This window comes from Gymnoscopelus braueri, assembly GCF_963280865.1.
Source record: "Gymnoscopelus braueri genome assembly, chromosome: 3".
Lineage (NCBI taxonomy): Eukaryota > Metazoa > Chordata > Actinopteri > Myctophiformes > Myctophidae > Gymnoscopelus > Gymnoscopelus braueri.
Window position 1 is genome coordinate 11,200,110 of NC_137612.1, and position 13,596 is coordinate 11,213,705.

Consider the following 13,596-nt stretch of genomic DNA (forward strand, 5'->3'; position numbering starts at 1 on the left):
TGACACTCTGTACATTTAAGTTATTGTCTCAAAATTTCAAATTTGTGTTGACAAAAGCCTAAAAGGCAAACAGAAATGTCAAAAAACACAATTAAATTGTTAATTGCAATCATTTGTACAACAATTAAATAGTCAACCAGAATGTCATGATCACGACAGTCCTAGAAGTATAGTTTCTCACCGCTCCAACACCAAGCTCTGCTTTGAGTGGTCAGACAGCAACAAGACCTCTTCTGTCCATCACTCCTGCAGATGCCTTGTAAATCTCCCTCGCCTCAACCTCATTTTTACTGCGCTGTTGTTCCGAGTGTCGTTTACGTACTGTCAGCAGCAGCAGCTCACTGTGTGTCACTTTGTGCATGTAAACTTATGCAATACATTTGGGGGGGGGGGGGGGGTCACAGACACATAGCTAAGTCACAGAACATGTGAAACTTCCAGTTAACATGGTGTTCAGATAACAGGCTCTAGAGTCTATATGACATGCCTCATCATCTGTCATCAACATGGTACAATACCTCTATATCTTGTCCTATATCCTGTTCTCACAGTCCAAGTTACGATGGCGATGATGGCCTTGCGCGGACTCTTGTGGGATGCTGGGACATGCAACTAGGCCTGGGACGAGCTGCAGCACCCTCCCCCACCGGCACAGTCAGTGGATGGAGAGCGAGAGAGAGAGAGAAAGAGAGATAGTGTGTGTGTGTGTGTGTTTGTGTGTGTGTGAGACAGAGGAGGAAAAGGAGAGAGACAATAGTGCACTCTCACCCACACACAAGTCGTGGCAGCACCAGGATGTTCGATCTCTCTTTATTTTCCTCTACTGTGTTGTTTCTCCTGGTGACTGTGTTCCTATGTTTTACCCAGATTCCCCCTCTCTCTCTCTGCCTCTGTCTCTCAAGCTGCTTCCTGGATTGGGCCGGTTTTCTGTACACAAACAGCGCAGCCCACAAGCTCCCCTATTTAAACGCTAGTTGGAACATACTACGTGGCAAGAAAAAAGGGGGGTGGGGGGTGGGACTGGGTTGAACCATTTTTTTTTGCTCTATTCATTGTGCAATACAGTGTGAAGGAGGTTTCTGTCGGAATAGCCACTCCCCCTTCCAGCCTCCACTCATGATGACAGCATTACTGACTGTGATTGATCTCATGAACGTAAATATTCTATAAGAACTGTGTTAGTAAAGGCTGTGTGTGTGTGTGTGTGTGTGTGTGTGTGTGTGTGCGCGTGTGTGCGTGTGTGCGTGTGTGTGTGTGTGTTTCTTTATTTAAGTCTACATTAGTTTAAAAAACAATGTGTAATTAATGGTACATTCAAATGTAATAAATTAAATGTAAGGGCTGTATGGCGTAAGAGCTAAATTGACAGTGTGAATCAATGAGCTACTGTATATGGTTAGCACTGCCTGCCAGACTGTGCCACTGTACTCTGAACACTGCATGATGGAGAGGGGAGGAGCCATTTCCTTCTCCTCTCTCACATGATCACTGCACAAGGAAAGCCTGTTTACGACATCAGAAAGAGGGTCATCTGACCCTCACTAGGGAAGCTTCCTCTCCTCAGCCTCAGATGAACTAAAAACTCTCTCCATGCACTCCAAACCAAGGATCATAAAAACGTCCTTGGTTACAGCTATACATCATGGTAGATGATGTATAGCAACTACTACACTACACAAATAGCCGATCTACAAGCTCACAACGCCTCGCAAAGCGAGGCATTGTGAGCTTGTAGATCTGCTATTTTCACAATATGTATCCATGTGGAACCGAGTCAAACAAAATGTAATGCCTCAACTCCTACAATTCCAAGTTCTTGTCAGGGTGGGGGTCCCAGTTCAAATATGATTATTTTGGGGGGGTCACGGGCCAGAAAAGGTTGAGAACCACTGACGAGTAGTATAGTTTCATGTTCATGTGTAACAGTATGTGAGCCTGTACAACTAGCAAGACACATTGAGAGCCAGAGGAAAAACATCAGACACACAACAGCACGCCACACCTCCCTGTGGGAAAAAAAACAAAGGGCAGACGCAAAACCATACTAAGGTCTGGTTCTGGATAGGTCCTCATTTTGGTGAAACACCAACCACATACAAATAACCGAGGCTGCCAGTACGCAGACAAACCTAATTACACAGGACTCTGAGGTTTTCCACTCAGAGGAAACTATGCTAACAGGGCTGTTCTGGTGTCTGAAATCAGGACAGAATTTCATTTTGTTTCATCTGTCATGCTACCAAGTCTAAACTCCTAGTCTAGCAGGTCTAACAGGCAAATATATAACCAATATGCTACTGTGCTGTCACCCCCTATGAGGCAGTTTCTCACTTGTAGGCTCTTGTAGGGAATACATTACCATCAAAACATACCTAAATCTGATAGAAGGTCTACCGCTGTGCTGTAAAGTAGCTCACCAACAAACTAATTAGATATTCCCATCACCCAGTGAGCGCAGTAATCAACTCAGATTAAGCTGTGGAATGAGATAAACACATAAACTGGGCTGTGCTACTTTTATAAGATGTAACCTTAGGCATAGCTTTTTAAGGGAGAATATAACACAAATAAATACAGTCATAGATATACAGTAGATAGAAGGTATAGATAGGCCACACAAGCCCCCTAATTCATTGGTCACAGCTACCTGCTTTTCTGGGGGACCTGATGATGCTTATTGGTGCTGCATGATTCAATTTAACAACTATATAAGTTTGATTATATGATCAGCACAGTACATTCTATACATTTATTTTTATGTATACAGAACAAAATAGAGAGTATATATCACACAGGCAGATTTTCCTTTTCAGACACAAAACATCAACCACACCCAACCTCTCCAAAGACCACTTGACATTAGACAGATGTTCAAATGGAAGAGCAGAAAGTGGACCTACAGTATTTACACAATAAACTCAATGGTCCAGGAAGCAGCTAAAATATGGGGTTTGATGACAACCCACACGAGCTCTGACTACACCAAAGCAATTTCATAATTGACATGGGCCTTTTGTTTTAACCCATTAAAACCTGAGGCCGCTTCTAAAAAAAATTTAACAGTTTTTCGGAAAAAAATATAAAACAATCATTTTCACGATTTTTCAAAAATAGCAGATCTACAAGCTCATAGCGCGGCACTCGGTGCCGCGCTATGAGCTTGTATATCTGCTATTTTTGAATAGCCAAAGAAATCTAAAGTGACACAGATGCGTTCCAGGTCTTAAGAGGCATGTTGTACGCGAATAACTGAACTGAGGCAATAAACATGCAATGATCACTGACAAACTATGTAAAAAAGGCCAAAAGGTTTTAAAAGTAGAATCTTTCGTTTACATCCGAGAAGGATGCCATTACTGATTTGTTAACAACCGATTGGACCCAAATGATGATGAGAAACCATAGTGGTCAACTCTATGTAGAAGTGGCATTGTGTCAATGAGGAGGAGACTGGGAAACAGACTGTGAACCACCACTGGTTTACTGGTTAGTTCAGTGGTTCTCAACCTTTTCAGGCCGCGGCCCCCAAAAATAATCATATTTGAACTGGGGACCCCCCACCATGACAAGAACTTGGAATTTTAGGCATTACATTTAGTTTTTGATTCCACAGATAAATATTGTGAAAATATTTGCCTCCTTCTTATATTATTTGACAATTTGGCCAATGTTTGACCAGTTTTTATAGTATGTTTTGTTGATTACTTTTGATGCAGTACTGGTCTTTTTCTTTCTTTTCTTTCTTTCTTTCTTTCTTTAGGTAATAAAAATGTCTTAAAAGTCCTTAAATTGTCACTTCACTGTCATCTGGGGACCCCCCCCCCCCCCCCCCGAAAATCCTGTGGGGACCCCCCTGGGGGTCCCGATCCACAGGTTGAGAACCGCTGGGTTAGTTTAGAGATGCAAGCTGATGATGGAGCGTTTCAGCGCATCACCACATGGTGCCGTACAAGAGAAGTCGTGGGAATCTGGTACGGTGCAACCTAACGTCTCTGTATCTGAAAATGTCAAAGCTACTGTGTTTGTGCAACCGCATGTAGAGTAGTTAGGAAGGGAACATTAGATTCTTAGACTATGAGAACGAGGCCATAATATTATTAAGCCTGGGTTGCGGTTTAGTATGCGACAGATCCAAAAACAATTGTATCTACTGTATATCGGCATTATATTGGCCATCAGCTGCCACGCTCTCTAAATATTGATATCAACCGTTGAAGAAACCCTTGTTACCACTGTTTTAGTAGGCTATAGTTAGCTGTTTCTATCATATTTCTTGCCATTTCCCAGGGTAACAGAAAACAGAAAGTTTATTCAGGGGGGCTTATTATTTACAACCACAAACAGTCTATAAGGTACTAATTTGTGATCTTATAGAGCACCGAAGTCTGACGTAATTTACACATCCTACCTGGGTCGCGTTCCCCCCCCCATTCTGAATTCCCATAGACGTGTTTAATATCGCGTCAAATAAGAACTGTGTTCCAAAAATAAACAAATGATCACGGCGGTTTGACTCTTATGGATACGAAGCATCAACTGACGGTGAGAAAATGCTAATATTACTTCCGCCAAATTAGTAAAGTTTCCGCCAGAAACAGACTGTATCAAATATGAGTGACTGACTATTATAAACGATACAGAGCCTCCTCCCTGACAATATCGCAGTTTGTTTATTTTTGGACCACAATTCTTATATGAGACGATTCTAAGATGACCCAATGTTATTCTCCATAGAGAAATTACTTCTACGACCCAGGGGATGAACGAGTGACGTCAGGACTTCTGTACTCTATAGAGATCAAATCGTGAAGTCTAGAGAAAACACACAGCTGGGGTGGTGTACAGTTTGATTGAGGCCCTGCTGTGCACACTCACTTAAAAAAAGAAACTGATAAACAACTCTTTTCCCAAAGGTCTAATCAAAAACACAACACGTGTGTTGATGGAGTGACCCTCCATAATTTTCACTCCCATGCTCCCAGAGCAACAGTAGAACTGAGCTTCTTGTTTCGATCTGCCCAAACAAAAAGCCTCATCTCTAAACAATGTGTCAAGTGAATAAAATGAGACAAACATTCAAAACACTGACCCTGTTCTCACTTCTCAATGTTACGAATCACGACCTGTATCTCTCTGAGAGAGTCAACCATGAACAGTCTCAAAACGGCACTGTATACTCCAGTATCCAGCGGTGTAAAGTAGCTAAGTACATTTACTCAAGTACTGTACTTAAGTACAATTTTGAGGTACTTTTACTTTACCGGAGTATTTCCAATTGTCTATACTTTTACTTCTACACCACTACATCTCAGAGGCAAATATTTTACTTTTACTCCACTACAATTATTTGAAAACTTTAGTTACTTGTTACTTTGCAGATATAAATTATTACATTATAATAAATTATTAAATTATAAAACATACATTAACCACTTTAGCCCTATTTTATAGCTAGCCTATTTGAAAATAGCCGATCTACAAGCTCACAACGCGTCGCGTGAGCTTGTAGATCTGCTATTTTCAAAATGTTTTGTACTTTTACTTTTGCTACTTTTGATACAAATACTTTTGTACTTTACTCAAGGATTTTTTTTACTCGTAACAGAGTACTTTGACATTGCAGTATTGATACTTTTACGTAAGTAAAACATTTGAGTACTTTTTCCACCACCGCCAGTATCCCAATACACAGCTCAAACCCATACCCAGATTACCCACACATCCACAAATATACATACGAACACACTTGCATGCGTAGACTGCGTACACCCCTGAAAACAAACGGTTTTCCCCCTCCACCACATTTCTGATAATCCAGATCTGTTTCCAGTCATCAGTCAACATACAAGCACTCCATTTATCACTGCTACTTTCACAGTATCTCAATATAGCAAAGAGGATCACTGTGGTGCTACTTGACACTGACAACATACAGTGCTGTACTTAACATTGCTTGACCGCCTGGCGTTACTAGAGGGTAAGTATCCCTTTCTTTGAAACAGAGGCTGTATCTGGGATCAAAGTAGGGAAGGTGGTAGCCATGGTTCACATGACGCTTGTATACAAGCGTCATGGTGCCGAGTCCCCCTGGTCTAAAGTTTTGTTCGATTTTTTCACATTGCCATCTCTCACATAAACATAAACGTTCAGATTTCAAATGTAAAGTGCTTACCACCGAGCCACGGATGTTACAAGGCGATGCGGACCGCCATGAGTACTCGTATCTCCCGTATTGTTAAACAAAAAGCATTTTAATCCCATCGCCGGCCATTTTCTCCAAATTGTCTCCGATACTTTCAACCATGCGACACTAATGGTTGGGAGGTGTATTGCACTCTGATACATTACAAAACCAAAATTTTAAAAAAAAGAAAATGGCCGGCGATGGGATTAAAATGCTTTTTATTGAACAATACGGGAGATACGGGTACTCATCGCGGTCCGCATCGCCTTGTAACATCCGTGGCTCGGTGGTAAGCACTTTATATTTGAAATCGTAACGTTTATGTTTATGTGAGAGATGGCAATGTGAAAAAATCGAACACAACTTTAGACCAGGGGGACTCGGCACCATGACTGTCATGGTATGACAGTCATGTTTCAGGGCTAGGAAGGTGGCAAAATGAAAAGGCTTTCTCCCTACGGGAGCAGTCATCCTCTGGCCTCTGCCATGTCTAACTGTCCTCTAAAACTTTTACAGAGGCAGCCAGGCAGGCATGAGTACAGACACGCACGTGTGCACACACACAGACAAACGTGCAAAATTTTCAGGGTCAAAGTTGCTTGTTATTATCAACCATCATCGCACAAACCAAAAAGCCCTATAACTCAACCCCACAAGCATTGGCAAAAGTCCTACATGTCATGGAGACAGTGAAGCCTGATTTATACTTACTATAAATACTACAAATAAATTATCTACAAGCTCATAAATGTGTGCAGAGCCAGGATGTCTGATTTGCCCTCCTAGAAATGTGCAGTTTACCCATGCAAGGAGCAGATGTGCAGCAACCTGTGATGTCCGACTCCCTGTGATATGAGTGGATGCGTGCGTGTGGTGGATTTGTGTTTATGTACGTACACCCATCATGCGTGCCATGCAGGTGTTTGTAACGGGAAAAAAGAAAGTGAACAATGACGACGACAACAGGAAGCAGGCCTTTAACTGGAAGGGGCCATATGTTGGCCTGTAATGTCACAGAAGGCTCACAGAGCAAGACACCAGCTGATACAGATTTACCAGTAGTTAAATGAATGGGATTAAATGAACATTTATGCTCATTACGGCCATATCAGTATACTTTGCTGTACCTCTTAGATGAGAGCCATCATAAACATCCACATAAACTGTCTGTCAGCCTACAAATCCCTCAGCGGGGGTAGGGAGTGTCCCATGGCCATGCCTTGTGTGGTTGAGCCTACGGTAGTTAAAGTGTGTATTGTGTGTGTGTGTATTGTGTGTGTGTATTGTGTGTGTGTGTGTGTGTGTGTGTGTGTGTGTGTGTGTGTGTGTGTGTGTGTGTGTGTGTGTGTGTGTGTGTGTGTGTGTGTGTGCGTGCGTGCGTGCGTGCGTGCGTGCGTGCGTGCGTGCGTGCGTGCGTGCGTGCGTGCGTGCGTGCGTGCGAGAGAGAGAGACTGTTGGCTATCTGGTTACCCCCAGCTCCACCTGCCTCAGTGTAATAGCCATAGACTTGGTTTCTGTTCTCCAAAATCCCTTTTCCAGAGCAGACAGTTTTTTACACTGACAGGCCCTGGCTATTCTTAGAAGAAGAAGAAAGCCCTGGAATGTTCCGTCCAAGCACAGACCCAGCTTGTGCTCACTCAGTCATGTCTGACTGCAGAATAGTTGAGGACATGCATTAAAACAGACTCACTGTCATCCCACAGACTCCCTCTAGTGGTGACAGGGGAAAGTCTGAATTATCATGATATACTGCAACTGCATACCACGAAGATGAACAACTAGAGCAAACATATTTGACAGTAAATAGTTTAATGACAAATGTTGCCCTAGCAAACACTTCAAAGATTGCACAATTGCACAAGTCTGTAACCTACTAAGTTAACAAGGTTCTGACATTAAGGCTGGTTTCAGAAAGCAACAGTAAAGTCATACCTAACACTGTAAGTTACAGTCAGTAACACTGGTTTCTTTCAAAATTGGCCTGAAAACAATCTAACAGGAGACCACAAGGGAAGGTAAATGTAATTTTCCCATCTCTTTTGTACATAATAGTGTTTGTATTTATTGACCACATGTATTATTGTGTTAATTCTGATTAATTGAATACATAGGACAACAATGGAAACAAGTCCCCAGGACGTTTTTGTGTTATCCTTTTTAGCCTTAATGCCTTACTGGACCACGAGCTGTTTACATTTCTGACTAATAAAGTATTCAACCAAATCAATCAATCAATCACCTACCCTACTATCGCAGTCTCCCAGCAGCAGTGAGTGAGTGTTCAGTCAGCTCAGCTGTCTCTCTGTAAACTTCAAAGAGCGAATGAATGAACTATGGAGAACTGTGACAGGTTGTCTGTCGGAAGTGGATAACTGCATGCAGTTACACCCACAGCCGCATCACTGAGGTCCACGGGGAAGATAGGGGAGAGGGGCTCATTCATTCCAGTCGGCGGGCCAAAGTCCACAGTATGACAAACAAACGGTTAATGGAGAGCTACAGTGTACCCTATACTTCCTGCTGACAGCTGTGTTCCCACTGTTCAGCAGCTGATATGATGCACATGATAACATTTTCAGTAAAGCTATAACCAGAATCCAGATAGACTAGAAAATACAATCAGTCAGTCAGTGGTGGAAAAAGTACTGACATTTTTTACTTAAGTAAAAGTATCAATACCACAATCTAGAAAAACTCAGTTACAAGTAAAAGTCTGGTATTTAAAATGGACTTGAGTAAAAGTACAAAAGTATTGACATCAAAATATACTTAAAGTACCAAAAGTAAAAGTACTCAGTCATTATGCAGAATGTCCCATTTCACAAGTTCAATACGTACGTATACAAATCGTTTGAAAATAGCAGATCTACAAGCTCACAACACATCTGATCGCAACGGGTTGTGAGCTTGTAGATCGACTAAAAGCCGAAGTATATATATAAGGCTAAAGTAGTAAGCATGTTTTGTAATAATAATCTAAATCTACAAAGTAACTAGTATCTAAAATTTTCAAACAATTGTAGTGGAGTAAAAGTACAATATTTGTAAGTAAAATTACTCCAGTAAAGTAAAAAATACCTCTAAATTGTACTTAAGTACAGTACTTGAGTACATGTACTTAGTTACTTTCCACCACTGCAATCAGTCCATCTGGCTGCATAGTTTAACAGAAAACGTTATCATGGGCATTATATCATAATGCCCATGATAAGGTTTTTCTGTGAAGCTATATACAACCAGATAGACTACTAGATAATGTAATGCATTCATTCTGGTAATTAATGCATTTTCTGTGAAGCTATACTACCAGATTAACTACCAGAGATGTGAAATTGGATCAAGTGAGGTAAAGAAAGCAGAGTCATGGGATTTTTTGTTTTTATGTTCAGCATCATGTCACATCCTACCAGAATGCAAGAGAGTGAATAAAGGGAGAAGGTGTTCCCTCCTCCCCCATCAGCACGCACACTGGTAACACTATATATTACGTCATATTGCTTCTGCCCTGAGCCTAGTCTGTTACAGTTTAGTACATACATAGCCTGCTTTCTGTGATGCAGCAATGGCCTGGTGGAGGAAAACTTGCCTGTAGGCGGAGTGAGGGACTCCAGAGAAAAACACAGGCGGGGATAATCAATGCTTCAGCAGCATATTAAGGGGTGTAAACAAACACTGTTGTGTAACAGAGCTCTTTCAACCACATTGACAAATTGTTGTCAAAAGTGAAATTTCTTTCATTCTTACACATGCATAGCTATATTCCTGCCAGAAGGACCATCCAGGAGCAGTGATGCAGATATGGAGATAACTATGTACAGTATGCAATTATCATACTGTGGTGGTGTGTCACTTAAGATCAAGGAATTTACATGTGAATGTGAATCCCACCGCATATACCGAGTAGTTTTGCTGTTGTGAATTATCGGAGAAAAAGCACACAAAAAGAAGGGCGGCTCAAATATGGTTCCTATGACGGCCGGTGAGTGCAGAGGGCTCAGCCAAGCGGCTAATTGAGGGGTCTTAAATGACTGCGCAAGAGGAGAGACCTCTAAGTTATTTATCACTGCTGCAGAGACGGGTTGCTTTGGTACACACATCATACAGTATGTGTGTGTGTGTGGATGCGTGTTACTGCCTGTGTGCTGCTCATGCAGCCTTTTCAAACATTCAACATTGACGTTACTCGAACATACTAAAGCCTAATTTACAGTGTTACTCGCTAAAAATAAAAATAATTCAGCTGAAAATCAGGTTGTACAACAACGTACAAATTAGATTTTAAGGTTTTTTAATTAAATGAGATCCAAAACAACACGTTGCCGTGTGGATTAACTGCTTGGCTAAGCATCTAACTGTGGATGCCTTGAACAATGAAGCAAAAAATACCATTAACTTCAAAGCTAATCCCAGTGGAGCATTGACGTATGTTGATGTATGTATCATTCTAAAAGGAAACCCAAATTTCCTATCGGCGGAGGAGAAGCTCCTGACACTAATCACAGTAATGTATGTATGTTTTTACTCTTAGTATTACAATAACTTGTAAACATATAAAGTACTGGCATTCATAAACATTTTACACTTTTAACGGTAATGTTCCAAGACTGAATAGCATAATTGTTAATTTTTTTTCATTTAAGTCAAGTGATTTTGGTTAGTGAGTGGGACAGCATTTCTCTGTGTGTGTGCGTGTGTGCGTGCGTGCGCGCACGCGTGTGTTCAATGCCTCCCACTTAATTGTCAAGGTGCGTATCCGAGAGTATTAGTAAACTGATCGTTTAAATATCGAACATCTGATACCCCCATAATAGCAACAGGAAGGCTGCCAGGAAGTCAACAGTCTGCTCCAATAGCAATGTCCATACAACAAAAATTTGCAACAATGGATTAAGAATGTGAAAGAAACTAACTTTTTGACAGTTTCATTCCAAAAGTCCAAAGGTTACAAACATTGAGGTGGGACGAGGAGTTCAATCCATTTCACAATGAGATTGTATGGGTCCGGCCTAACAGATACAAGTGATTGATAGAGTGGTTCATAGAGTGGAACACAGGAAACAAAATGTAAAAAGGGAAGGAAAAAGAAAACACGTGGTTGCTTATATAGTCCCCTCCACAAAGATAACATGGCTTGACCAAACAGTTGGAGAGGCCATTGTGGAGTTGATGGCACGAGATAAAGGGGTGTCCACTCCAAACCCAGTCCACGAGGAGGAGAGGCCATATAAGACAGAGCCTTGATAAACCGTTCTGGCTACAAAAGCGAAGGCCGATGCCCGAGTTATAATTAGTTGCGTGCGGGTGTCACACACTGATAGTAGGCAATCTATAAGCTCACAACATGTTGTGAATCTGCTGTTCTCGATGCACGACACCCCACACGCAGCTAAGTATTTATAAATGGAGGCTATTGGGCCCCACTGATGGCTGTCCACCACATTGCCATCTTCTCAATCCAACATCCTCTGCCTGCTGACAACAAAAAGCAGAAAGCTGTTAATCTATAGGGACTAGTTAGAAGTGCTCAAAACATTTTGATTCAGTGCAAATATCGAAAACTGTAGAGATCAGGGATACATGATAAAAACATACTATTTCCACATACTGTAGCAGTCTTCATTCATGGAACTGACTCTGGGAACAGACCATGGGATAGTCTGTTCCAGTAGAACTAAAAAGACAAGTCATATTTATGTTTGGTTGCGCTCGGGTGTTGCGCTCTGAAAATAGCAGATCTACAAGCTCACAATGCGTCGCGCTGCGACACGTTGTAAGCTTGTAGATCGGCTATTTTCAGTATGCAACCAAGTGTAAAATCAGCCATTACGACGCCATCAAGGCCTGCCAAAATACATTTTTGTCGACAAAATCAACAGTAGATTTAGTCGACTAAAACTAGACTAAAACTAGACTAGACTTCAGATGACTAAAATATGACTAACACTAAATGAAATTTTATTCAAAAGACTATGACTAAAACTAAATCAAAATGTGCTGTCAAAATTAACACACATCACATGCCTTTAGAATGCACAGACAGAAGCTTCCTTAACTGAGCTGCTACACTATAGGCTCAGAACCTGAAATGTGACATTAATGTTACTAATCAGTACCAATCATAGTCCCCCAGGGTTCTATACTAGGCCTGTTCTCACTCTACACTAAATTTCTTCAGCGAAGCTTGTAGATCAGCAATTTCCCCCAAGTATTTATCCCTAGATAGAGACACTAAGGTGTAAGTGGTTAATTAACGTACAGTATAAGTTTTTTTTCACGGAAGACAAATAACTTTTAGCATGAACTTACCGTATAAAAACATATTTTTTAACTAATAATTGAAAGTTCAGTACATCACTGAGTAATTAACGAAGCTTGTTGTTCAGCGTTGTGTCACTTTTCCCACTGTTGTGTGTGTGTAAAGAAGAGCTTGAATTCCTGGACATCACTGCACAGGAATGTGTGCATCTGTCTGACTCCAGAACCCCACAACTTAATGTTTCTTTTGAGATCCACATCCCCACCCACATCACCACCCAAACACAAACACATATTTCTTCCACTCACCAGGGCTGGTGGTGCTCTGCAGGCTGCCCCTCTTGCGTAAGGGGGATTTGGGCTTGGGGTTCCCTTGTCCCTTGCTCGAGCAGGGGGATGACATCGTGCCGCCGTTACGATTCGAGCGCAGTGAGTCAGAGAGCTGCAGAACAGAACAGAACAGCCGGCAGAGGGGAGAGAGCAGAGGAGCAGCTCCTGTGACGAAAGTGCTCTCTCTCAGTCAGTCTGGGGTGGCAGAGCAGCAGCAGCAGGGTCCACGCTGGGCCTGTATAAAATCCCATCTGCAGAGTTGGCTCCTCCTCCTCCTCCCAGCCAGCATCAGGCCAGCAGCAGCAGTCAGTCAGTCAGGCCCCACAGGGGCCAGATGAAAGGCTGCCCAAGGCTTCCCTCGCGCAAACAGGGGGGCCATCCCTCCTCGGTTGCCCCAGCAACCGCGGGATGAGCGAGCTTCCCCCATGATAGCCGATTCGAATATAAACAGCGGCAGAGGAAGGCATTGCAGACCAAGTTCTAGTATGACAGCCAGGGAAGGCCTGACACAATCTGCTGTACTACAGCACAACAGCTGAGAACCAAGGTGCATGTGTGCAACAAGGCAACAATGTGTTCCACGCATCTAATAATAGATACTAGAAACCCTAGATGTGGCAATGAATAGAAATCCAGGAGAAAGAAAACTACAACAGACCTCTCAAAACAAACTGGTCAGGCCTCACACCCAGAACTCACCTAACCCCTGCTCATTATGCTAGGGTGGGATGGCTCAGGGTAGAGGACAGAGTTAAAGCAACTTGCAATGGGCCTGGTCTTCAAAATACACAAGCAAACAGGAATATACCCATGTACCTGTCAGACTA

At 42.1% G+C, this 13,596-nt stretch overlaps 1 protein-coding gene across 6 annotated transcripts in view; it reads right to left on the reverse strand.

Moving 5' to 3' along the window:
- Positions 1–13,596, reverse strand: part of LOC308082533 (AMP deaminase 2-like) — a gene marked incomplete at its 5' end in the record, with an annotated part of 557,360 nt that overhangs the window by 536,982 nt on the left and 6,782 nt on the right. For 2 of the 6 annotated variants that reach the window (XR_013932932.1, XM_080424341.1), the window contains one exon: positions 12,749–12,842. The exons of 2 other annotated variants lie outside the window; for them this stretch is intronic. Coding sequence is in view for 1 of the 4 variants with exons in the window: in XM_080424341.1 (XP_080280467.1) it covers positions 12,749–12,842 (94 nt within the window). Of the gene's footprint in view, positions 1–518; positions 907–12,748; positions 12,843–13,596 lie in introns of those variants that run through there. 2 more of the 6 variants (XM_080424345.1, XM_080424344.1) reach the window with 2 other exon arrangements.